Source organism: Erinaceus europaeus, chromosome 15 (genome assembly GCF_950295315.1).
Source record: "Erinaceus europaeus chromosome 15, mEriEur2.1, whole genome shotgun sequence".
NCBI classification, from domain to species: Eukaryota; Metazoa; Chordata; class Mammalia; order Eulipotyphla; family Erinaceidae; genus Erinaceus; species Erinaceus europaeus.
Window position 1 is genome coordinate 4,333,133 of NC_080176.1, and position 26,415 is coordinate 4,359,547.

Genomic DNA, 26,415 nt, shown 5'->3' on the forward strand with positions numbered 1-26,415 from the left:
CTCCTAGGCTAGTGCAGTTGCATTTATTGACATTAAACTGAGCTTTCCCTCGTGACGAGATTTACAGGACTTGATCCCACGGGTTCATGATTGAGAAGTGTTGTCTCTAAGATACTATTTTCACACTTTTCCCCTTTGCCAGGCATTGCTAACAGTTGTGGACAAAAATGACTTTGTCAAATTATAACTCTTTTATATTCTATAAATTTTATATTCTGTACTCTAGAATTAATAAAAGATACTTTGTAAATTAGGTGATTCAAGGTAAGTGATCCTATACTTTCAAAGGGAGAAATAGACCAGTTAGGCTTGAGTAGCCTGCCCAGATCAGAGAAATGTTTAGTGATGCTATTACTTGAACTTCCTTTAGAAAAGATTTATTTATTTATTTATTTATTTATTAAATAAAGAGAGAGACAGAGAACCAGAGCATCTTCTGGTAAATGTAGAGCCAGGGATCAAATTCAAGACATCACACAGGCAAATTCTACACTCTACCACTGAGCCACCTCCACTACTGTGTATTTGAATCTCTTAATGTGTTCTTTTTTAAAAAAAGATTTTATTTATTTATCAATAAGAGGAGGAAAGTGAGAGAGATAACCATATATCATTCTGGCACATGTGCTACAGAGTTCAAACTCAAGACCTTTTGCCTGAGAGTCTAGCACTCTATCCACTCCACCACCTCCTGGACCAATGTGTTCATTCTTTCAGTGAAATAGTTCTAGGCAAAGAGTGAAAGACTCCAAAGTATTAGAAAATGAGGGGTGGGAGGTAGATAGCATAATGCTTATGCAAAGGGACTCTGATGCCTGAGGCTCCGAAGTCCTAGGTTCAATCCCCAGTACCACCATAAGGCAGAGCTGAGCAGTGCTCTGGTAAAAAAAAAAAAAAAAAAAAAAAAAGGAAAGGAAATGGGTAAACTCTTGATTTTGTTCTACTGATCTGCTTCTGCTTCTGGTCTTTACTGGCAAGCAGGAGTCTTTATGAGCAGTGCTGTAGGTGTCTCTCCTGACTGTCTGTCTGTCGTCCTCTATCAGAAAGAAAGGAAAAGACAATGATGTTGGGAATGGTAGAGCTGTGCAAGTACCAAGGTCCATCAATAACCCTGGTAGCAAAAAGAAAAAAAAAAATTGATGTGCAAAGACATTAAATAACTTGCAGTTCAAAACTAGACTTATCCAAATGCCAAATGGCATTATATATATATATCCCAGAAAAAGCAGATATTTATATAAATCATACTGAATACTGTTTTTTAAACTTTTTATTATATTTATTTATTTATTGAATAGAGACAGCCAGAAATGGAGAGGGAAGAGGGTGGGGGAGAGAGAGAAAGAGAGAGAGATACCTGCAACAGTTCTTCACCACTCGCAAAGCTTTCCCTTGCAGGTGGGAGCTGGGGTCTTGAACCTGGGTCCTTGTGTACTGTAGCATATGCACTCAACCAGGTGTGCCACCACTTGGCTCCTTGAATACTGGTTTTTAAAAAATTATTTAAAATATTTACTTATTTATTTTTCCCTTTTATTGCCCTTGTTTTTGAATACTGTTTGAAAAATAAAAATAGCCAGGGGTCAGGTGGAAGTGCAGTGGGTTGAGCTCACATGGCATAAAGCTCAAGGACCAGCGTAAGGATCCCGGTTTGAGCCCCCAACTCCCTACCTGCAGGGTAGTCACTTCACAAGCGGTGAAGCAGGTCTGCAGGTGTCTATCTTTTCTCTCCGCCTCTCTGCCTTCCCCTCCTCTCTCCATTTCCCTCTGTCCTACCCAACAACAATGGCATCTATAACAACAACAATAATAACCACAACAAGGGCAACAAAGGGGGGAAAAAAATAGCCTCCAGGAGCAGTGGATTCATGGTGCAGGCATGGAGCTTCAGCAATAACCCTAGAGACCATAAATAAATAAATAAGTAAATAAATAAATAAAGCCATCATACTACAGAGTTCTCAAGGTAGTGATTGGACTTTTATTTCAGCAATGAGCCAACCCAGTTTTCCAGATTTTTTTTGATATTACATTATAAAAACTAGTTGTTCATTTCCATTCTTCCAGATAATTAATATTTATGGATCCTGGTAACTGGGGAATTTGTTTCAACTACCAGTTAACTGCAGCTCCTCTGGGAACTTAGCTCAAATTAAATTCTATTTTAACAGAATCAGAGCAAATACTGGTGTATATGTGGGTTTTTAAAAAGAAATAGACAAAGTATCCCAAGAATTCAGCTTATATGAGATAATCTAACTGAAAAATTACAGAAGGAGTCATGTTTTCTCCTCTTTTTCTTTTTTTCAGTGAGTACACTTTAGGTACATAAACACCAAAACAAAACTTTTAATTGAAGCTTATGACTCATCTACTCTTTCTCTAGTGTCCCTTTCCTCTTCAGGGACTAGCAACAGAGTCAGATGGTTGTCTGTAAAGATGGAATTACTAGCCTTTTATTTGTGACTACAGAGTTACATGCTCTTTCAGTAAAATATTTCTTGAGCTTGGCAATAAACCTGAAACCTCAGAAAGCAGTCTTGTTCAGCAGAAGGAAAAATAAGGGCAGATGCCCTGAGTATTATGAGCAGGGACAGCTTCTTCACTGATAGCGAGTGCCCACCCAAACAGAATTATAAAAAAATTTTAGTATCTTTATTTATTTATTGGATAGAGACAGTTAGAAGTGAAGGAGGGGAAGTCAGGCGGTAGCACAGCGGGTTAAGCGCACATGGCACAAAGCTCAAGGACTGGCATGAGGATCCCGGTTCAAGCCCCCGGCTCCTCACCTGCAGGGAAGTTGCTTCACAGGCGGTGAAGCAGGTCTGCAGGTGTCTCTCTTTCTCTCCCCCCCTCTGTCTTCCCCTCCTCTCTCCATTTCTCTCTGTCCTATCCAACAACAATGACATCAATAACAACAATAACTACAACAACAATAAAAACAATAAGGTCAACAAAAAGGAAATAAATAAATCAGTATTTAAAAAAGAAATGGAGAAGGGGGAGATAGAGAGGGAGAGAGACAGAGAGACACCTGCAGCCCTGCTTCATCACTTGCAAAGCTTTCCCCTTGCGGTAGAAACTGGGGGCTAGAACCTAGATCCTTGCGCATTATAGCATGTGCGCCACCACTGGGCCCCCAAACGGAATTTTTTTACAGAACTTTGGAAAGTCTTTGACGCTGCTGGTCTCCATTGTTCTGTATTTGATTCCTCCTCTCTGAGCCTTGATTTTTCTGCCTTATCTTGTGTGATGTTTTCCATCCTGAAGTTCTGGTGGATATTCTGTTCCATCTACAACTGAGCCCGTGACTCTTTCCCATTCTGCCTTGGGCACACCCAGCCATCTCTAGACAAGGCAGATTATTTCACCCATATCATCGGAAAATCAGGTGAGGTCATGGAAATGAAAAGTGCCACACGCAGACAATTACTGAAGACGATTCAACCAGCAGGCAGAAAGGCTTCTTTTAGTGCTGTATTTGACCTGGAATCAATACCTCACACTCAGGGGACATTCCTTAAATGTTTGTTTCATTGAAATGTCATTTTACTGAGTAGTTCCTTTTTAAGTAAAGAAGAAACCAGGAGACAGGAGAGCCTCAGCGACCTTCCCAAGTGTTTGTCCTAAAAGCAGCGGTGCCAGGGTAATAAATGAACTCTAGGCAGCATTACTTTACAGTACCCCTGCTTCTACAGAGGCTTTCTCCATTAGCAGAAAATGACAAAAGGAAGAGGACTAAGGAGATGGATGGGCCTGTTAGAACACGGAACTTACAAGCCAGAGGCCCCATAGGTCACAGGTTCAGCTCCTAGTATTACCTTATTTCAGAGCTGAGCAGTGCTATGGTGTCTGTCTGTCTCTCTATCTATCTATCTATCTATCTCTGTCTTCTCTCAAGTAATGAATATTTTAACAGAATTTTTTTTTAAAGAATGAAATGTCAGTAAGAATGCAGTGAAGCCCTGTCATCTGAGCTAACTGGATACCTTAATGCCCTGAAGTTGAGATTCTTCAGACCCTTTCAGATTCAGGAAGTTCAAGTCTCTTGTCTTAAAACATAAAAAAAATAAATAAATCTAGCCAGAGGGTACATAGCATAATGGTTTTGCAAACAGACTCTCATGCCTGAGGCTTCAAAGTCCCAGGTTCAGTCCCCCCACACACACATACACCGTAAACCAGAACTGAATAGTACTCTAGTTAAAAAAAAAAACAAAATAAAACCCATCTAATCCTTAGTAAAATGCATCTTTCATGGAAATGAACACTTTTGACTTAATACTTTGATTGGTGTGATTTGTATGACAGACTATGTATGTGCAGTTATTTGTCTTGTAGAAGGTTTGCTTTATTTTGCAGGAGAAAGAGAGAAGCTGGAGTACACCTCTGGTACCTGGAGCAGGAACCCTAGAGCGTGCGAGTCTTGTGCTCTGCCAGCTGAGCCTTTTCTCTGGCCCACAGTCTAACCCTCCAACTGCGTTCTCTCAGTGAGGCTGCTCAGCACTGCCAGCCCCTCATTGATTTGAATACTTAATTTTGAATAGATTTAGAAGGGAGGAGAGAGACCAGCACAACTAAGTTCTGGCATATCCACTGGTGGTACCAGAGATTGAATTTAGGACCTCAGGCTTACAAGTCCTGCACTGTAGTTTGGAGCTGTCTCCCAGCACTTTGAGAACTGACTTTTGAGGAACATGTATGCAACACTTGTATGTGTCAATGTGTCAGGCACAGTTCTGAACACTTGATGAACACTTGCTCATCTCATATGTGTAACAGTCCTGTAAAGTAGGTGATCCTTTTTTTTTTGGCCTCCAGAGTTATTGCTGGGACTTGGTGCCTGCACTATGAATTCACTGCTCCTGGAAGCTATTTTTTTCCTTTTGTTGCCCTTGTTTATTGTTGTTGTTATTGCTGTCATTGTTGTTGGATAGGACAGAGAAATTGAGACAGGAGGGGAGGAGAGAGGGGGAGAGAAAGACAGACGCCACCAAACCTGCATCACTGCCTGTAAAATGACCCCCCTGCAGGTGGGGAGCCAGGGGCTCGAACTGGGATCCTTACTCTGGTCCTTGTACTTTGTGCCATGTGCACTTAACCCACTGCTCCACTGCCCAGCCCCCAAGTAGGTGATCTAATCACATCCTTTCAGCTTAAGAACAGAAGCACAAAGAGGTTGCGTTTGTTGACGGTGACACAGCAGCACTGGGGTTTGAACACGGGCATTCTGGCCCTGAAGCCTGCAGACAGTGATGCCGGTCTGTCTGGAGTAACTTCTGCGTGAGGCTATCATGGCCCTCCGTTATGTAGAGGGGAAGAGATTGTGCTCAGCATGGAATCATGCATATTCAGTTCTGAAAAGAGGCTCCTGATGTTTGGAGTTGAATTCCAACCAACTGTAAATAATAAATATTTTGTTTCCACTATCTTTGTAGCAATCGCAGGAGAAAAGAATTAAGGGCTGGATCCTATGGGAGTTTAAAATAGTTTTAGGGTAAGTGTTTATATGTGATTTATGGGAAAGTAGCTTCCTGCAAAACCACTTTGTTCCATAAAAAACGGCCACTTTGTGTCTTTCATAAGGCAGCATGTTGTGTGCTAGGTGTGCATCCGCAGCCACTGGACTGTGAGGACATTTGGTGGCTATGAGGCAGAGTGAGGGTTGTGTAGCCAGGTCGGGAGCTGCTCAGCAGGGCTGGCAAATGGCTGACAGACTGCTGGCCTGGGCCGAGCAACTGAACTGCCTCCTCCTGTTCTCATGCACCACGCACACAACTCTGCTCCGCTTGCTCTATTTGCTCCTCTGGAAAGCCACAATTTTGCAAATTATGAAATGTGACAGAGGGTCTGATTATGGTGGAGTGAACATCCTCGCGCCAGCCAGTCAGGCGGAATAGGGCACTGCCCACCAAGTGCCCCTTCCATCTTACATAAGCGTGACCGTGCCCTTCTTGGGGACGAGTCCTCCTGTGCTTTCCTCCCCCAGTGTGCATCCAAAAATGCTCAGCCAAGGTTGTTTGCTTTTGTCAGATTTGGGGTTTGTTTTTCCTATTTCCTCAACTTTTGGCTTCGAAAATCTTCTAATCTGCAAAAAAGGTGAAAGGATAAAATGAGCTCTAGTTGACCCTCAACCAAAATTCAGTAGTTGTTGGTGCCTTAGCAGACTTGCTTTCTCTGAATGCATGCAAGTACTTACACATATAAGCAGATGCATACCTTGGTGTTTGGGTCGGTGTCCTTGCTGCTTGCAGATAAGTGCGCCCTGTGTATGTGTGTGCGCATATAAGTGCACAGTGTGATATATACACATATGAATGCATGTGTGTAGTATGAGTCCCAACCTCATGACCTAACACCCTAAGTTATCGGGCAATTATATTCCAAGAACAAGGAATCTTCCAATATAGGCAACATAAATGACTACCCTCAAGACACTTGATGTTCACAAAATTCTCTTACCAAGTGTGTAGTTCACATTCAGCTTCTCCAGTTGCCCAACAGCATCCTTTAGAGTTTTTCTTACTTAAAAAAAAAAATATATATATATATATATATATATATATATATATATATATATATAATGAGAGAGAAGAGTGAGGTAGAGGACCACAACACTGCTCAGCTCTGGAATAAAGTGGTGCCAGGAATCGAACCAGTGACCTCTGGGGTCTCAGGCATGGAAGTTGGTGCTCTATCACTGAGTTATCTCCCTAGTCCCAGGGTGTCTTATTTTCATGCAGGATCCAGCCAGAGGTCACATGTGTGTACATGATGTACGGAGGGGGGGTAGCTCCTTTGATTCAGACCCTTCCCCAAACTACCTACCTTCCTTCCTTCCTTCCTTTCTTTCTTTCTTTCTTTCTTCTTTTTTTTTTAATGATATTTGAATTTTTGCAGAGTGTAGGAGCCTTTGGGATGTAGCTATGCTCACCACTATACCACCAAAGTGGTGCCTTTGCTTCAAATATTTATCTATTTAATTTCATTTGAGATAGAAGGTTGAGAGAGAATGTGAGGAGCCAGAGACCACCCTGGTACATGTGATACTGAGCATTGAACCAGGAGCCTCAGGCATGCAAGTCCTGAGCTCTACCAGTTGAGTTCTTTCCCCAGTAATAATGAAGATATTAAGAAATACTTTTCTTTTTAAATTATTGCACACACATGACTTGTATTGCAGATACAGTGATGTAATAAATATAGATATGTAAGCACAGATCCATAAGTTTTCATCTTTACATTGCCCTGCAAGCTGGTTCTCTCTTCATGAGGAGAAACATGGAGCATGAACTGTGGGCTCTGGCCACACTGTAGCCCAGATGACACATTCCCCCTGGTGCTGAGAACAGTGTCCCCAGAGGCGACATGGTGGGCACTGGGGCGGGGGGGTCCTCAGAAACATTTCAGATGGTCTCAGTGACCCTAGGTGATGTGCAGTCTGAATCTATCTACTTCATTTCAGGAGGGTACAGAGGACATTAGATATGAGGTGTGTAATATAAAGGAGTCAGCAGTCATACTTAAGAATTGGTGGTTGTTCACAGTCTTGCTTCCAGGAGGTGTGATGATGTTCCTTGAGGAATTTTAAGTGTTTCAGAAACCCCAGGGGATCTTCCTGATCCAGAATGACCCCTGGATGCAGCAGGGCTGCCCGAAGACCTGCCACCTTTGCATGGAGGCTGCGTCACTTGAAGCTTTGCCGAAATACTGGCTGGATGTTGGTGACACAGGGATTTATTTCATGGACATGACCAGGGATCAGATGTTGTCAGAGGCTCCAGTATGCACACTGAGTGGCTGCTGTCTGCTGTGGGTTGGGCAGAGGTGCCCTGATCATTATGAACCCCAGTCAGCACCCCGTCACTGTGGGTAGAAGATTGGTGAGGAAAGGGACCACAGAGGCAGCGGGACCCCACAGGGGCAGCCAGAGCCAGTCCTTCTGCCCCAGCAGAGGACCTCCACAGGACATCGTGGCTCCCAAACACCTTTCCCTTCTGCCTCAGTCAGGTTTGCCAAACCCCATTAGCTTCATGGCCACGCGCCCAGCTAAACATGCCGGCCCCACGGAGTCAGAACCCCCGTGCACTGGGAATGTGCTCAGCGGTGTGAGTTACTACACATGTTGCTTTTAATGGGTGTGAAAGATCAGAGCACTCAGGTGTTCCTTCCACACATGGCCTGAAGCGTGTAGTGAGGCTGCAGCCTGTTGGTGTGCAGCATTTGACAGGCATTATAAACACCCACACTGCAAACCTTTTGCAAGAATGTATGCCAGGTGGCCAGGGAAATCTCTCAGCTGAGAGAGTGCAGACCTGCTTGATTCCCAGCACTGCATCTACCAGACTGGTGCTCTGGCTTCTGTCTGGGTGTGAAGCTATATTTTAAATAAAAGTTTTATGTGAGGCAAGATTGAGCTATGTACACATGGGCTGAGAATTAGTCTTCTGAGCCAGTTTTCAACCCATTTAAGTTTTTAAAAATATTCAGTAATTCTGAGTTCTATCTTCTTATTCCTAGAAGTTGCCTACTGTACTGTCTGTCTATTCTCATCCTCCTTTTGAATTGGCTGTTCTTGCTGCTAGCATCCACAGTCATTTCTTTCTTGCATTTGTGTCATCTATATGTTTTAAAGATCTCTTTTACTGTTAGGTTTTCAGAAAAGTCATGATGCAGTTTTGCATAGAAAAATACGTCATGACTTTCCCAACAACCCAATATTTAAGTCATGAAAGAGAGAGCATTCCCATCAGTGAAAGAGACCAGAACACCACTCCAGCACATGTGACACAGAATTGAGCTGGGAGCGTCAGGCACACAATCCTGCACTCTACCAGCAGAGCCTGGCACCACCTGGGAGCATCATGCAAGGCACTATGGGGAATGCCGTGAACGGTGAAGCTGTGCTGCACTCTGTGGTCTCTCTCCTCCTCCCTACCTCGCTCCCCAGCCCTGGTCTCTAGCTGAAGTTAAAGAAGAAAAATACATATTCTACTAGGAGTAATGGGATCTAGCAGGTGCAAAGTCCTAGGGCTGAGGAGTAGGGTGTGGGGTGGGTGTTGGTGGAAGAGAGATTTCCTCTTCACTCCACTGAGTGTATTTACCCCCCCCCCTTTCTTTGTTGAGCAGAGATAAGAGGTTCACTCTTTGTCTAGCAAGGAGAGAAGGACCTAGATCTTCCCTGTTCACTATGATAGCTGCTAGCCTGGGGAAGCTATTTTAAAATTTCAGTTACAGTGAGGAGGGATGGAAAATTCCAGGCTTTGCTGGTACTAGCCTCATTTCAAGTGCTTGGGAGTCACACGGAGCCTAACAGCTGCAGAACATTCCCACCACCACTGAACAGTCTCTTGGACGGCACTGGTGCTGCTGCTTTCTGCACGCCAGGAGCCCACTTCCTGTGGAATCTCGTCACTTACAGTAGCTCTCAGGGGGTTGATGGGATCCACTTCAGTTTTCTGGAACCCTCTGGGACTTCTTTTTTGCCTCCTCCCCTCACACAGCTCTAAGTCCAGCTGTGCCTGGCTGAAATGCTGCACCCATCTCTTTCTTTCCCTGGTTCTGGCTCAGCTCCTGGGGACCCTGCTCCACTACTGTGGAGCAGACACATGGGCCTAAATTGTAACAGGTATGAGGACTTTCTTGACCAAGGATAAGGGGCTTGGTACCTCCCAGCCTTACGATCTTATCACTGGAAGAGTTTGTGTGCTTTTTATTTTATTTATTTGTTGGTTGTGTTGAGCTAGTCCTTAAGAATGACTTCACAACTCCTGCCCACTTCTTCTCTTTCATTCAGGTGGAGAGATGGATGGGGGTGGGGACACCACGACTCTGGAGCTTCCTCCTGTGCCATGGGACTCGCACATGGTGCTGGGGCTCCAGCCTTGGCCACATGTGTGGTGAAGCAAGCACCTTACTCAATGAACTATCTCTCCCTCCTTTGATTTTAGTTCACTCATGCTCTCCTTTTAATGGGCTGTTGTGGTACCTGCCACATCCCCTGAACTTGCTTGCTTGCTTGTTTGTTTGTTTGTTTGTTTGTTTTCATCCATTATGAATGCTTTTTCGTGCTGATAGATAGAGCCCATAGCACTAGAGCTTTCCCTGGCATTGTAGTACTCCCATGTGGTGCTGGGGCTCAGACCTGGGAAGCACACACATGACAAGGCACATGACAAGGCAGGAACATGTCTCCCTGCCCAGCTCACCCCACCCCCCGAGTTTAATGTCTTTAACCTTTTTCAGGAAAAAAAAATTGGTTTAATTCTTAAGCTTTCATATATATAGTTTGTTTGTGTTCTCCAGCAGTCCCCTTTCTTAAATTCATGTGTAGGACACTCTACGTATTTAGTGTCATTTTGTGCTAGGTGTATCTTTGATATTTCTTATTTTTAATAGAACACAGAGTTCATAGTTGGTATTAATTCAACCTTGATTTTCTTTTTTTTTTTAAAGAAATATTTGCCCAGTGGGAGGTTGCAGTGCTGGAGATAAATGAGTGTAGTCAGGCATGTCAGCATGAATGAATGTCAAACATAGCTCTGGACAGAATAAGTAGCTTTCAGAACACTGGTACGATGATATCACTGACAGTTTTAAAATCACTGCATGCTGCCTAACATTTCATGTGCATGTAGTGAAAGACTGAAGAATGATGGGGGGACAGGAGGCTGGTGGTGGTGAACCTGGTTGAGTGCACACATTGCAGTGTGTGAGGACCTGGGTTCAAGCCTCTGGTCCTCAACTACAGGAGGAAAGTGGTGAAGCAGGGCTGTGGGCGATTTACCCTCTCAGTTTCCCCCTCCCCCCTCAGCTTCTCCCTGTCTCTATCCAGTATAAATAAGTTACTAAAAAATAATTAAGTCTGATTTATTTTAAAAAATGACCTGGAGGGCTGGGGAAATAACTCAGGAGGTAGGGCGCCTGCCTGCATGGAAAAGATCCTGGGTTCGAGCCCCAGCATTATATGAGGGCAGTAAAGATCATGCCATGGGTGCTAGAGCAATACTTTGCTCTCTGTCACAATCTCTCATAAAATAAATAAATAAATAAATTTAAAGTGAAAAAAAAAGACCTGGGGAAAAAGCCAGGTGGCATTCTAGAAGGTTCTATTTAGCGGGGGTGGGTGAGTGAGGTGAGTTAAGTAGTGTAAGGGACCAGAATAGGTCAAATGGTGTTTTCTTTCGCAGAATGGTGGGAACTTGAGTTTTCAATGTACCTTTTATTGCATGTTTCTATGTCTAAAACATTTTGCGGTAAAATAAAAAAAAATCACACTTATTTTACTTATTTTTGTGGCACTAGGACCTTGCACATGTAATATTTTACTGCTCCTGGTTTGGCTTATTCACTTTTTACAAGAGTGGAGAGAGAGAGAGAGAGAGAGAGAGAGAGATGACAGAACTGGAGCTTCCCCTGGTGCTGCACTCGCCCCTGCAGGGCTGGGACCCAAATTTGTGTCGTGCGAACACGGTAAGGAGCACACCCTGCTGGCTGAGCTATCTTCCAATCCCTCTGCTTATAGTATTGCTTATCTGATTGATTGATTTGTCTATTTATTTAGTATGAGGTAGGGAGAATGAGAGAAGAGAGAGAGGGGAAGAGACCAGAGACTCTCTCATCTCTGGCATAAGACTGTACCAGGGACTGAACTTGGGGCCTCAGGCATGCAAGTCCCATGCTCTAACACTAAACTATCCCCCACCACACACACATTGTGTTTATTTTAAAGAGAAAGTATGGAAGTTCCAGGCACAGAATGGGAAGATCCCCCTAGCCCTGTTTTCTGCCGGTGTGTTGCTGTGTGCTTTGACTGGTGTTCCTCAGCTTCACTGGGGTGGCTATGCAGCCACTGTGTGTGCAAGTGATTTGATGCGTCCATGGTGTGGGAAGCTCCCCTCCCTCCAGCTAGTCCACACAGCCATTGCCTCACAGAATCATCTTTTCCCTTTCTGGCCAGAACATTTTTGTTCTACCCTCTTAGCACATCTCCCTCACACAACCTGGTGTTACCACCTAGCGCTCCCACGTTCCCTTTATGCCGGAGTGTGTCTCTGTGCTCCTAGCAGCCCAGCCTTGCTCAGGACACCCAGCTCTCTTGCCTCTTCCTCCCAGAGCTCAGCCACCTGGTTTGACACCAGCACTTCTGTTGGGTCATGATCTGCTCGCCGGAGCTTCTAGAACCTTCCTTCCTGGGGAGGCAGAGTCCTTGTCCACTTACGTCCCTTTAGCAAAGATTCTCCTAGAGTCCACACAGAACCCCACCCCAGACAGGGGAACTTCTGGGGGCTTCTGAAGCCCATTTATAGCAGTGGACAGCCACAATTTCCTGCCTCTGTCTCATGAATGGACCCTCATCTCTCTGCCTCAGTTTCACTTTCAGTTTTGCTTATTTGAGAGTCTATGACAGAGCTGTGATTTTCCCTACAGAAGTGGATGTGGAGGATCCCTGATGTGACCAGGGGTGACAGAGGCCTGCCTTCCCCTTGCTGTCTAACGCCAGCACCTTTTCTCAGGGTAGCTAAAGCAAACCACACAAACACAGCTCTGAGCTTGCTGAACAAGGTCTAAAAAAAAAAGGGCTACCCCCACTGTCTGAATGAAGTTCCAGAAATGAAAGATCATGAGAGAGGGCTTTCAAATCAGGAAGCAGAGATTTGGGGTTTCTCAGGGACTTGGCTCAAGAGTCTGCCACGCGCTCTGGAAACCAGAAAATGCCGTCAGGGAAACGTCCGGTGTCCCAGCCGGTGCACAGACTCCCCTGAAAAGAGAGGAAATCTTCCCGCCGGTTGGAAGCCAGTTGACTCGAAGAGTGAAGAAATTCACAGCAGGCGTGTGACTGTGCTGGAAATGTGACTTGGGAGAAAGCCAAAACCCTGGGCAAATGTTTCCATGAGGCGACAGGTGGCAGTGACCCTCATGTGGCTGCTTCCCGCAGAATGTGGTGTGTGTGTGTGTGTGTGTGTGTGTGTGTGTGTGTGTGTGTGTGTGTGTGTGTGTGTGTTTGCATAATGTGAGTTTCCAGATGAGGTGCAGGAGGGCTTCTTCCCAGGGAGGGTCAGTGCAGGGAGAGGCCCAGGTCAGAAACAAAGGCCTTTGCAAATCAATGTCTTGGTGGATTAAAGGAAGCAGCAGTGCTTGGGCCAGTGAGGAGAGCTGAGGCTAGCTTCCCTTGCTTTTTGTTTGGGCAAAGTGACGGAAGGTGCTTTGGCCATCCCTACCACTCAGGGAGGGCTGGTGCAGGGCACAGTTGTAAACCAGGGGATTGGGATGGCATACAAGAAAACGGCTGGGGACAAGGGAGATAGCTCAACCACTGTGCTAACCTTGAGGCCCCAGGTTTAATCCCTGACTTGACCATAAACCAGAGCTGAGCAGTGCTTTGGTTTCTCATTGCCTCTCTCACATTAAAGGGAATATATATCTATATATCTATCTATATATATATATGATTTATATATCACACACACACACACACACACACACACACACACACACACACACACACACACACATATATAGTGTGTCTAGACTCTGAACCACAGTAATTTGATGATTCTTGGAGATAACTCCTCTAGGTCAAATTTCTGTTTCTTATTTTATTTTTTATTGCCACCAAACATCACCATAATTTATGCCCTTTGACATTATTTGTATATAGCTCTGCCACCGGTTGCTTCTGTTCTCCCTGGGCTAAGCTGGGGGTTGGTGCTTGTGCTATGAATTCACCACTGCCAGTAGGCATTTTTTCCTTTTTATTTTTCCTTTCTTTTTCCCATTTCCCCTCTTTCTCTCCTCCTCCTCCTTCTCCTCCTCTTCCTCCTCTTCCTTCTTCTTCTTCTTTTTAAATTAGATAGGACAGAGAGGTTGAGAGTGGTGAGGAAGGAGAAAGACAGCTGCACACCTGCTTTACCACATATGAAGCTTCCTCACTGTAAGTGGGGCATGGGGGCTCAAACCTAGATCCTTGCACATGGTAATGTGTGCACTCAACCAGATGTGCTACTACCTGACGACGACTTCTTCTTCTTCTCCTTCTTATTATTATTAGCCTCCAGGGTTACTGCTGGAGCTCAGTTCAGTGCCTGCACTATAAATCCACTGCTTTTGTGGCTATTTTTTTAAAATTTTTTTTGATAGGACAGAGAGAACTTGAAAGGGGAGGGGGAGATAGAGAGGGACAAAGATGGAGAGACACCTGCAGGCCTGCTTCATCACCTGTGAGGTGACACACACCCCTGCAGGTGGGGAGCCCAGGGTTCGAACCAGGATCCTTGCACAGGCCCTTGTGCTTCATGCTATGTGCACTTAACCTGGTTCACAACCACCCAGGCCCCCTTGAACATTTATTTTGTTTTGCTTAATATCTTGCAGGCCTCTGGACTCTTGCCATGTTAGATTTTTAATCCTTCAAGGCTATTTAACCTTATTTCTTATATGTTTTTTTTCATGCTATCTCAACCATATTACCTGTCTCTGCGCTTTTCCTTTTAATGTTTTTCTTCTGCCTGCTACTCCCCCACCCCTTTCCTTGAATTCCCAAGCAACAGCACACTTCTGAGTTTGATTTTGTGTCTTCTCTGAGTCTCAGAACTGCTGCATTTTGTTGGCATTCACGCAGCGTTGTTTCTGCTCTTGTAAAGGCAGCTGTATTGAGGTAAGATTCATATACTATACAGTTCACCCTCAAAAGCATACAATTCTCTGGATTTTCATGTTTTCATAGAGTTGTACAGACATCCAAGATCAGTGTTAGGACATTTTCATCAAAATAGAAGTCCCATGCCTAGTAACAGTTCTTTCCACACTCCACACCCCAAAGACCCTGGTGACATCCAGTCTGCTTTCTGTCCCTGCAGGTTTCCCATCTGAGGTAAGTCATGTCAAAGGAATCCTGTAGGATGTGGCCTTTTCTGCACGTTTATGGGTTTATCTCTGTGTCACTACATCCGCTGCTCTGGGTTGTGCTTTTCAATCACTTACAATCTGCCACCTATTCTCAGATTTTATTTTATTCATTTATTTTCAAGTGGTGACAGGGAATGAACTCAGCACCATGTAATACCCCAGACGAGGCTTGATGGGTTCAGTTTTTTCACTGACAGAGACTCTGAGACCCCCACCACAGCACTGCCTCACCATCCACAGAGCTCTTTTGGTGCCATCATAGTGCCCCCGTGTAGGGCCAGGGCTCAAACCCAAGGCCTCATACACCGTGAGGTGCTTACTCTACCAGGCGAGCTAACTCCTGGACTCTGTTTGCACATTTTCAGTTCAGATGTTTGTCTTTTTTTCCAGAATCTACTTTCTGTCATCTGTTCTAACCTTAAATCTGCAACTCTTAAAGTTAGCTACTAGTTTAACAACTAAGCTGTAAAAACCTTAAAATTATTATTTATTGGGGCTGGAAGCTAGCTCACCTAGTGAAGCACACACCTTATGTGCAGAGTTCCAGCACCATGGGTCGTGGAGCATGTTGTGGAGTCTCTCACCAAATGAAGAAATAGGAGGGTTGGGCATAATGATTATATGAAAGGACTTTCTTGCCTAAGGCGTAAGATGCTAAATTCAATCCTGACCATTGTAAGGCAGAGCTGGGCAGTATACTTTGCTATCTATCTATCATCTATCTATCTATCTATCTATCTATCTATCTATCTATCTATCTATCTCTCTATCTTTTGTTAACATAAAATATTTTTTAAAATATTTTATTTATTGATGAGAAAGATAGACGGAGAGAGAGGAAGAACCAGACATCACTCTGGTACATGTGCTGCTGGGGATCGAACTCAGGACCTCCTGCTTGAGAGTCCAGTGCTTTATCTACTGTGCCACCTCCCGGACCACAATAAAATTTTTTTTAAAAGAAGGAAATGGGCAAGTTGCCCAAGAAGGGCTACTCAGCAGTGCTGTGCATATGCTAGGCCCTGGTGCCACATGAAGTGTGTGTTTTTTATTAGCTGTCTTGGACCTGTGGTGCCTCTTGCACCTGTCAGTCTTGCTAACTCCTGCTCTGTTTCAGCAGACCTTCCCCTTCCCCTCAGGCTCCCTGTTCACAGCCCCTCTGGCTCTCCTCGCTTTGTCATGCCACTGTGTTCCCAGTCGGCTGCTACCACTTTCACTTTTCCAAAATCACTGTGAAAAGGCCTTTGTCACTCCTGACACCCCATGAGCACAAGGACCTGAATCCACACACCTCTCTTCCTGTATGTGTGTCATTGCACTTGTCCTCATGTCACCACCCCTGCAGCTCTGTGGCTTAATGTTTTTCCTAATAACTTCACGTTCCTCTCGACTCTGCTCCCTCCTGAACACTCCAGGAAGCCCCTGAAAAAAGAGCAGTGTCTCTTTTTTTCATGTGGGTTATGCTTTCCTGTTTGTCTCCTCGCAGCAGTCCTGTGAAATCCTGTTACAAAGTCACCAGTATTTCTACTTTGTAGATAGGGATACTGGAATAGATGAGTCAGAGATTTGGACTCACTCAAAACTGGGGTGCTCTTTTCAACATTTTCCCCAGCCTGAAATCCCCAGTGAGAATTTGACAATCTCTTGATTATTTGGGAGAGGGGAGGACTGAGGAGACAGCTCCCTAGTGGAGCACAGGACTTGTAAGTCAGCGGCTCCAGGTTTAATCCCTGGTACAGCATATGTCAGAGCTAAGCAGTGCTCTAGTCAGTCAGTCTCTCTCTCCTCTCCCTCTCATAAAAATATTTTTAAATTTTTATTTATAAATTGTAAATATTGACAAGACTATAGGATAAGAGGGATACATTGCCACATAATTCCCACCACCAGAACTCTGTATCCCATCCCATCCCCTCCTATTCTTTAACCCTCTGGGAGTATGGACCCAGGGTCATTATGGGGTGCAGACGGTAGACAGTCTGGCTTCTGTAATTGCTTCCCTGCTGAACATGGGTGTTGGCAGGTGGATCCACACTCCCAGCCTGTCTCTCTCTTTCCCTAGTGGGGCACAGGCCTGGGGAGGCGGAGCTCCAGGACACATTGGTGGGGTCGTCTGCCCAGGGAAGTCTGTTTGGCACCATGGTAGCATCTGGAACCTGGTGGCTGAAAAAGAGTTAAGATAGAAAGAAAAAAAAAAATAGGTTGACTAATCATGAACCTAAAAGCAAGAATATTGCAGATGAAGATTTGGGGTCTCTGTTGTGGAAAAAGCTAGTAGGTCTGTTTTAGTTATATTTCAAGGGGCCCGTGACTTTACTAGTCTTTGCCTGAGCCTGACATCTAACATGCAGGTGGACCCAGGTTATTGTCTAGGGAGATGGTGTCGTAGTTAGAAAAAGGACTAGAAAGCTGGATCAGGGAAGAGAGTAGCTCCCAAATATGGGGAAAGTATATAAATATTGTTAACTGTAAACCCCACTGGTTTTATCTGGGGCCCATATTTAACACAGGAGCTTGTGTAACTTCTTTATCCCTGTAGGTCTGAGCTCGCATTCTGTGATCATGAGTAGGAACATTCTAGGCTGTACTAATTTCAGGACCCATATTCCTTGGGTGATAGGTAGAGTATGTTGTCTAACCTCCCTTCGGAGAATGGAATAGTCCCTACCGTTGTTGATCCACATTGAGGGCAAGATCCTATAGGGGCCCACAAAGGGATCCATTATTCTGTTCCTGATGGAGATGACCAGTGACAGTGGAGAGAGGGATCTGTTAGAGGTCTAGGTCCATTATGTCTGTGTGGGGATCCAAGGACTCCCTGACTAGGGCCCCAGGTAATGGGTTGGCCTGGTAGTGACTGTATAGTCATTATCAAAGTATGCCAGTTTCTTGCCCTTATTCAGCTTTTGTAGTCCTTACTTTGACTGGTAAAGTTAGCTTTGGAGAGATTGATGGACGTGTAATAGGAGGTAGGTGAGGAGGATACCTAGGTCTAAGTAGAAATTATTTCATTAGGTACTTTATGGTGTCTTTTTAGGTCTTTGTACTTTCTTGCAAAAGTAAATTTTTAAGGGCCAGGAGATAGCTTGCTCCATAGATCTGACACTTCACCACATACAAGGACTGGTTTTAAGCCTCCAGCACCTCAAGGGAGAACCACGCACAGCAACAAGGGAGCTCTGTGGTTCAGTTCTGTGATATCTCTTCTTCTTTCTCTTCCTCTCTGCTTTTGCCTGAAATAAAATAATAATGATATATTTTCTAAGAATAAAATATTCAGGGGTCGGGCGGTGGTACACTCAGTTAAGCGTACTTACCACCATGTGTGAGAATCTGGGTTTGAGCCCTTACTCCCTACCTGCAGGGAGATCTGCAAAGGGCTTGGACCCATCCAAAGTATTTTCGTGTTACCAGTTAAAAAAAAAAAAAAAAAAAAAAAACACTTATCATGTTGTTTTCACCAAAATTTTTGGTCTTCTCCAGCAGAAGCTTGAAAATCATATCTATAGTTGTCTAACCCCTCATCCTCTGGTAGATGAAGAGCACATTTAATCTTTATTTTCCTTACTTACTGATTACACTTTAGTTTAAATAGTCCTTATGCTACTTAGCCTTCCAGATGTAGTTATAAGGAGAAGCACGATGGACTGACGTATGCTTTCCAAGTGCTTATGAACTCGCAAGCCGATTGCCTGTCTTGTTTACGGCTTCCAAACATCAGTGAGGTAAGCTGCTCAGGGCTGTTATGTCATGCTGCCGGCTCCAAGGCCAGATCTCAAAACTTCCCTTCCTTCTTGGTCTTTCTCTTTCTCATCGGCTGACAGTCAGGTCCTTGAGTCTTGGTGACTGAGGACACAGCACCCTAAAGTGAGCTCCTATAGAGACCACAACCATGATAAAGAAGGCCAGAGCCACCTCTCGTCCAAAACAGACCCAGGCCCTCACTCAAGTGTGCTGGCTTCATCAGAGCTAAGCACCACCTGTGTGCAAAGCAACAAGGCTGTAGCAGATTCTGTCCTCAGAGAAGCCAACCACGTCCACATCCTGTACGTGCAGTTCAGACAAGTTCCTGCATCAGCAGGAGCAGACAGGGAGCCCGTCTGGTAATCTAGGCTGGTAAGAGTCATTGACTTGTGGGGTTTAAAAGTCAGTTACCAGAGAGAATACTGAGAAATGTATTAATTATTCTATCCACATTATACTTAGCAAAATCATTTAGCTGCTGCTTTTCCTTTTGCTCCCAAATAGCAGTTCTAGTGAACTTGGCCCCTGGGGTTCATGAGCGTGGTTACTCATTAAGTCCTTATCTCTTATAAACTCTTGATTTAAGACTTTGAGGAGACTGGAACTCCCTCACCCAGCCCTGATGTAGATGATTTCACAGGGGCAGCCAAGCCCTGCCTTTCCTTATCACTAAGATAACCCTGCAGGGTGGCAAAGGTTCCCTTTAAATTTAGTTTTCCATATTGAAACAGAAAAAAAAAAAAAAAAAGATAACTTAGTTGTGCCTGGATTTTGCTTGGAACACCAGCAGTATTGTGTTACCAAAACGGGTTGGTCATTGGGAGAAAAAGCCACCTTAGAAACAAATTCAGAGCAATTATTTGTTTAACAGTTCTGCAAATGCTTTTGTACATAGAAGGGGCAAGACAAAGACTCCCTGTAATAAGCAGGCCAAAACCGTTGGCGGTGACAAAGCCCTGGGTTTTTTATTATGTTGTTACATGTTAATCATTAATGCCAGTGTCAGCCCAGAGGGTCACTCCATTTAGAGAAGATGCAGAGGGTGGAGTCTTTCACTCCAGGTGCCAGTGAGAGCTGGTGGCCTGAGTTCAGGACCCCCTTCTGAGGCCAGCCCCCCCACCCAGCACACCTTACTCTCCAGGAAGCATTGCAGGGTGGAGGGGACCACATTTGGGGGAGTAGATCCCTTGCTCTGTCCCAGTTCCCAGTTCCCACAGAGCCTCATCACCCCCTGTGTCATGTCCACAGCCCCCTCCCCCCTACTTTCTTGAGCCTCCTTCACAAGATTTCACACAGGCACATTCATCCTGGTTGCTCCCTCACACGCTCTGTTCTAGCTGCACCCAGCAACCTCCATCCCTCCCCTGGTGGCTGTGGCCTGCTGGAGGGCTTGTCCCAGGGCTATCTGCTGGGCCTCTTCCTTCCCTGTTTGACTGCCCAACCCCCAGAAGAGGCCTCCTTCACTGAAGGAGCCACACTACAGTGTGTGTGTGTGTGTGTGTGTGTAGCAGTTCCCTGACCAAGCATCCTGTCTGATATGAGCTTTCATCTGGGGCTCCAGCCAGCAGCACCCCACAGAGCTGGTTTTCTGGGGTCCACACCAGCTGCAGACATGTTGAGAAGGCTCTCCCTTTTGTAGAAGCTCTTCAGCTGCTTCAGTCAATCAGCTCTCCCCTCAAGGTGGCCTTCTTCAGTGGCAGCTTGCCCCCTGCCCCTGGTGTGCTGCCAGGTCACGCATCATCGGGAGAGGGGGGAGAATGTTCAGGAGCTCCAGGGCACAGCCTTTTTCTTCAGTGCGGCTGGGACCGTGTTCTGTCAGCTGGGAGACTCCTAGGTGGGTCAGTAACAGGGGGTGCCGTTTTCTCCCATCTCAAGTTCCATGTTGTTGTGACATGGTGACACAGAGGTGATTCTGCTCCCTCCTTATATCCCAGTTCTCTGTCTTATTTGATAAGACAGAGAAGATAGGGGAAGGGGATCTAGAGTGGAGACCTGCAGCACTGCTTCACTGCACAGGAAATTCCCCCACCGCATAGGTGGGGACCAGGGGCTTGAACCTGGGCCCTTGTACGTGGTAGCATGTGTACTCAAGCAAGTGTGCCTCCTCGCAGCCCCTCATTCACACCTTTTTCTCAGACAGAGACAGAGAGAGAAGAGGAAAGAAACCACACCACCAAAGTCTCCTTCATTGTACTGGGGACCCGGGTTATACATATGGCAAAGCAGTGCACTGTCCAGGTGAGCTATTTTGCCAGGCCACATCCACACTTGTGACTAATCATGACTGTAATTGACCCTATAGATAAATTAAGATGCCTGATTTTGTCAGAGAAAAAAAGTATTCAGAAGTTCAGGACCTAAAATTAAGAGTCAATCTTAAAATCCGCTCCAGGGTCACGAGCACCTAAAATTCTGTTTCTAAGTCTTTGATTCCCAACTGTGATTTGGCTGCACATTAGAATGTCTCTAGTGTCACAAGGATTCTTACCAAATCTCTGAATAGTTGACTTTAAAACACAAATAAGGTGTCAGGAGACAGCTCACCCAGTAGACTGCACTCTATACCACACACGAAGACTGGGTTCCGAGCCCCTGACCACCATAGGGGAGCACCTACATGGGAAGGGAGCAGTGCTGTGTGTCTCTCCCTGTGTCTCTCATCCTCTTAGATAGCCTGCTGGGTACAGTCACAGAGTTCCAGGGAAAACCCTGGCAGCACAAAGAAAAAATCCACACATGCAGTAGATAGTATTTCTATGAGGAAAGAAGAGTTAAGTGGCAGGACAGTGGCATGATTATAAAATGGTCCAGGATTGTTGATTAAGTGGACTCTGAGTTATCTGAGTTATCTCTGAGTTAATTCCTTTTAAAACCCTGCTTAAATAACATACTAAGTGGACGGATTCAACACAATAGGATCTGTGTCACTACTTAACTGGGTTTTTCCATGACGACTTCGCACCATGGCCTTCTGCAGGGGCTTAAACTCTCCACTCCAAGCCCTGTCTTGTTCTTGGTCTCATGCTTCACGTACAGTGTAGACCTGGCCTCAAGTGCGTGCTGGTTGAAGAAATTGCCTTGTCACTCCTTTTGCTTGTCATTCACTGCTTCAGTTTCAGTAGGGATCAACAATGGATTTGATTTTGTTTTATTTTTCTTATTTATTTTATTTTACTTTTTTGCCACCAGGGTGACCGATGGAGGTTGGTGCTAGGACTACGAATCCACCTTTCCCAGTGGCCATTCTTCCTCTTTTTCTCCTTTTCTTTTCTATTTTATTTGTCAGGACAGAGAGAAATTGAGAGGGAAAAGGGAGCTAGAGAGAGAGAGAGAAAGACACCTGCAGACCTGCTTCACCGAACCTGGATCCTTGCAGGGTCTTTGCGCATAGTACGATGGGCACCTAACCGGGTGTGCCACTGCCTGAGCAATGGATTTCTTTATATAAGCTTTGCTTTTCCCCCAGAAATCGCACGGGTTCTCTCAGGAGCAGCTTCTCCTTACTGTTTTCCAGCAGATAGTTCTTCCGAGTACCTGGAGCAGGGGCTGTCGTCCTGTCTGCTGCTCAGCAACGTAGCTATATCACAGTGTGTTTTTCAGCCTTGAATGAGAATTGTAAAGATGTAGGCTGATTATTCATGTAACCGACTTTCTGTTTTTTTAATGAGGTGAGGACCCTGTGGGTAGTAAACTTAAGTAGACTGCAGCTTGACAGAAGTGAAAGTTCCTACTATAACTGTTTGGACCCCACAGAAGATAGACGCTTGGTGACTGAGCGGCGCCGGAGCTCTAGGTCCCCCATGCTGCACACGGCAAGCAGCACCGCAGGGGACCCCTGCTGCCCCTGCCGCCCCTGCCTTAGGTCAAGCGGCTGGAACCCCAGACATCCTTCCATCTTGACCGGTATTGCCAATGCCCCTGACTGATATTTAAGAGAGAAATAGGGTGTCTGGCGGTAGCGCAGCAGGGTTAAGTGCAGGTGGTGCAAAGTTCAAGGACCTGCATAAGGATTCCGGTTCGAGCCCCTGGCTCCCCACCTGCAGGGGAGTCGCTTCACAGGTGGTGAAGCAGGTCTGCAGGTGTCTGTCTTTCTCTCCCCATCTCTGTCTTCCCCTCCTCTCTCCATTTTTTTCTGTCCTATCCAACAACGAACGACATCAACAATAACAATAATAACCACAACAAGGCTACACCAACAAGGGCAACAAAAGAGGGAAAAATGGCCTCCAGGAGCAGTGGATTCGTGGTGCAGGCAGAGCCCCAGCAAAAACCCTGGAGGCAAAATAAAGAGAGAAATAAGCCCAAGTAGCAGCTAAGGTCCCCATTGACTGGCTCTACTGACATCACAGAGATCTCTAGACCCCTTCGTGGAAGAACTTGGTGCTTGCCCAGAGTGCCTTCCCCAGCCTTCTCAGTTGAGACAAGCACCCTCCCTCGTTCAGAATGTGAGTAAACGAGTGTCTCAGGACAGGTGTTTCCCGGCACCTCTCTGAACAGCCCCCGGGCCTCAGCAGTAAAGCAGAGCATTCACATCTTCACCCGGTTCTCCACTCTCCAGGGCGTGCCTGACAGAGAGCAAGATGGAGCTGCATCTCAACAAATGATGGTTTCAACCTGTGCTGACTGTAATTTTTATCCGTAGGTTTGAAGACATACCTGATAGCGGGTCAGAGAGCGAAGGAGTCTCATTGCGGCTGCACAGAGGCCTTGCTTTCTGGCCTTGAGGTCTTTGATGGCTCACGGGTGTCCTCGGGCCCCAGGGGCCAGGGGACAGCATCGCCAGGGAGCGCCAGTGACTTGGCGCAGACTGTCAAAACCTTTGATAACCTTAAGGTTAGTTTTTTTTTTTCCTATTTCTAAAACTTTGTTAATTCTCCAGTAGAACATGTGATATACTAGATGGCCTTCTGGCTAGGCAACTCGAACACCCTCCTGCTTGGTTTCTGGAAGTCTTGGATTTAGGCTAAAGTTAGCAGCATTCTGCCTTTTCACAGTCGTTGCCTTTTTTTTTTTTCTCCTTTTTGACACCCTATGCACCCTGTTTTCTGTCTATACTGCATTAGGATGCTTCTTGCTTGAGTTACTGTTTTCTTTCTCTTCAACCCCATTATATCTTTTGGGATTGCTAAAAGCTTGTGATCAATGATAATAAAGGGGGCCCTCTTGGCATCTCGCCAGTAGAGCTGACTAGTGTTTGATTTCAAAGATCATGCTCTCAAGTGCTCCTGAAATCCTGTGTGTTGTCATCATTTTAAATTCCACTGATGTGGGTTAATATTGTCAAGTGATTCCCTGAGAGAGTGTAGGCTGGAAGGACAGGATGTCAGTGCGGGAGTGGAGATCTCCAGGCAGCTGTCTATTGAATCCACGGCTGTCATAATAAGCTACCAAGGCATAAACACCTGTGGAGTCACTTCACTGTATGAACTGTTCCTCAGTTTTCACATTTGATTTAGTTCCTCTGTGGAGATCTCTTGTTTATTTGTAGAGTTTGATATTTTCTTTTCTTTTTTTTTCTTTTTATTACTGGTGGGGCTTCACAGTTCCGAGCAGACCCTTTTCAGGTAGAGAGATGGAGAGAGAGGGTTGAGCAGGGGTGGGAGAGGGTATACAGCACAAAACAAAGCAGGCACACTATCCAGGTGAGCTAACTTTCAGCCCTTTCTTTTCTGTTTTAAAGAAAGAGAGCAGTAAGAGTCACAGCAAAATGACAGACTGGTCTGGGTGGTGATCTGTGCATCTGTAATCCGTTGTGCCCCTGCTTACCCACGTTGGTTTCTGGATTTGGGAGCAGATGTGTCAGAGGTTGAGCTTCAAGCCATGGGACATGTCATCCGCTGAGGAGCGGGTCATTTCACAGCACAAGAGCCTCAGCACCCTGCCTCTTCTCGCTGTGTGATTGACACATCCAGATCTTTCTGTTGTTTTTGTTTGACTCCAGGGTTGTCGCTGGGGCTTGGTCCACTGATCCACTGCTCCTGGAGGCCATTTTTGTTGCCCTTGTTATTATTGCTGTTGTTGTTGGATAGGACAGAGAGAGATCAAGAGAGGAGGGAAGACTGAGAGGGGGAGAGAAAGATAAACACCTGCAGACCTACTTCACCGCCTGTGAAGCAACTCCCCTGCAGGTGGGGAGCCGGGGGCTCGAACTGGGATCCTTACACTGGTCCTTGAGCTTCACGCCATGTGTGCTGCACTACTGCCCACCCCTCCAAATCTTTTTTGAAGAGTAAACTTATTTTTTTATTTGGTAGGACAGAGATAAATTGAGAGGGAATGGGGATGTGGTCTGGGAGATGGCTCAGTGGATAAGGCATTGGACTCTCAAGCATGAGATCCCAAGTTCAGTCCCTGGCAACACATGTACCATAGTGATACCTGGTTCTTTCCCTCTCTCTTCCTATCTTTCTCATTAATAAACAAATAATATCTTTTAAAAAGTTGGGCGGGGTAGATAGCGCAAAGAGCCTCTCATTCCTGAGGCTCCAAAGTCCCAGGTTCAATCCCCCCTGCACCACCATCCATTAGCCAGAGCTGAGCAGTGCTCTGGTGAAAAAGAAAGAAAGAAAGAAAGAAAGAAAGAAAGAAAGAAAGAAAGAAAGAAAGAAAGAAAGAATAGTCACCCATGAAAAAAAAGAGGGAGAAAGAGGGAATGGGGATGGAGAGGGAGAGAGACAGGAGGCACTTGAAGCACTGCTTCACCACTTGTGAAGATTCCCCTCTGCAGGCAGGAACTAGGGGCTTGAACCCAGGTCCTTCCACTTGGTAACATGCACTTAGCTAGATGTACCATCACTCGGCCTTGCCACATTCTGGTTTATTGACAGCACTCATACATAATTTGAGTTCTGTGCTCAAAAGGTTAATGGAATGCATGATTTCTCAGCCTGAGTCTTGTTGTCTTGGGCCAGATGACTATTTTGGGGGTCCCTTCTGCCAGGGGTATATGACAGTGCCCCTGGCCCTTCTACTCACCAGAGGCTGTAGCACTCACCTTCCCACTATGACAGTCAAGGATGTCAGTAGACATTGCCCAGTGGGCTAGACTCAGGCCTGCTGGAGAGCCAACAAGTCGCAGGCATTGGCCCTGCCTTTTCCATGCTCACGGGCACCATGTCACGGCTCAGAGTGGCTGAGAGCTTCTCAAGGCCTGTGTTCTTTCTTTTTCTCTGGCACAGTGATGATTGGCAGCATTCAGGAAGATGCACTCCTGGCTCGCAGGCTCTCTGAGCCCAGGCAGGAAGGGTCAGGTGGGGAAGGAACAGTGTCTTCCAGATACAGGCTTATAGTCTGAGGAGAAATCATTTTCTCAGTCTTCAGATGGAACTATATTGAGGTAGATAATGGAGCTCAGAGCCCAGAATAAGGAATGTGTTATGTTTTCTTCTTGGGCTGGTATGCATGCATCTTTCTATCTCTCAGGGTGCCTAGTATGTAATAAAAAGAAAAGAAATCACCTTTATTTTTTCAAATTGCATTTATTTATTAATGAGAGGGATAAGAGGAAAGAGAGAGAGCGCCAAACATCACTCTGGTACATGTGCTGCTGGGGATGGAACTCACAACCTCATGCTTGAGAGTCCAATGTTTCATCCATTGCACTACCTCCTGGAGTATATTTCAGTTTGAATATATATATATATATATATATATATATATATATATATATTGCCAGAGAAGGATCCCAGGGGGCTTGTGTATGCATGGTATGCTAAGTTTTTTTTTAATATTTATTTTATTTATTTATTCCCTTTGTTGCCCTTG

At 45.4% G+C, this 26,415-nt stretch overlaps 1 protein-coding gene across 2 annotated transcripts in view; it reads left to right on the plus strand.

The window, feature by feature from the left end:
- The window catches only part of ADCY9 (adenylate cyclase 9), a 106,233-nt gene that overhangs the window by 47,735 nt on the left and 32,083 nt on the right, over window positions 1-26,415 (plus strand). For both annotated transcript variants that reach the window (XM_060172470.1, XM_007521986.3), the window contains exon 2: window positions 23,294-23,484. In XM_060172470.1, the coding sequence (XP_060028453.1) occupies window positions 23,294-23,484 (191 nt within the window). The remainder of the gene's footprint in view (window positions 1-23,293; window positions 23,485-26,415) is intronic.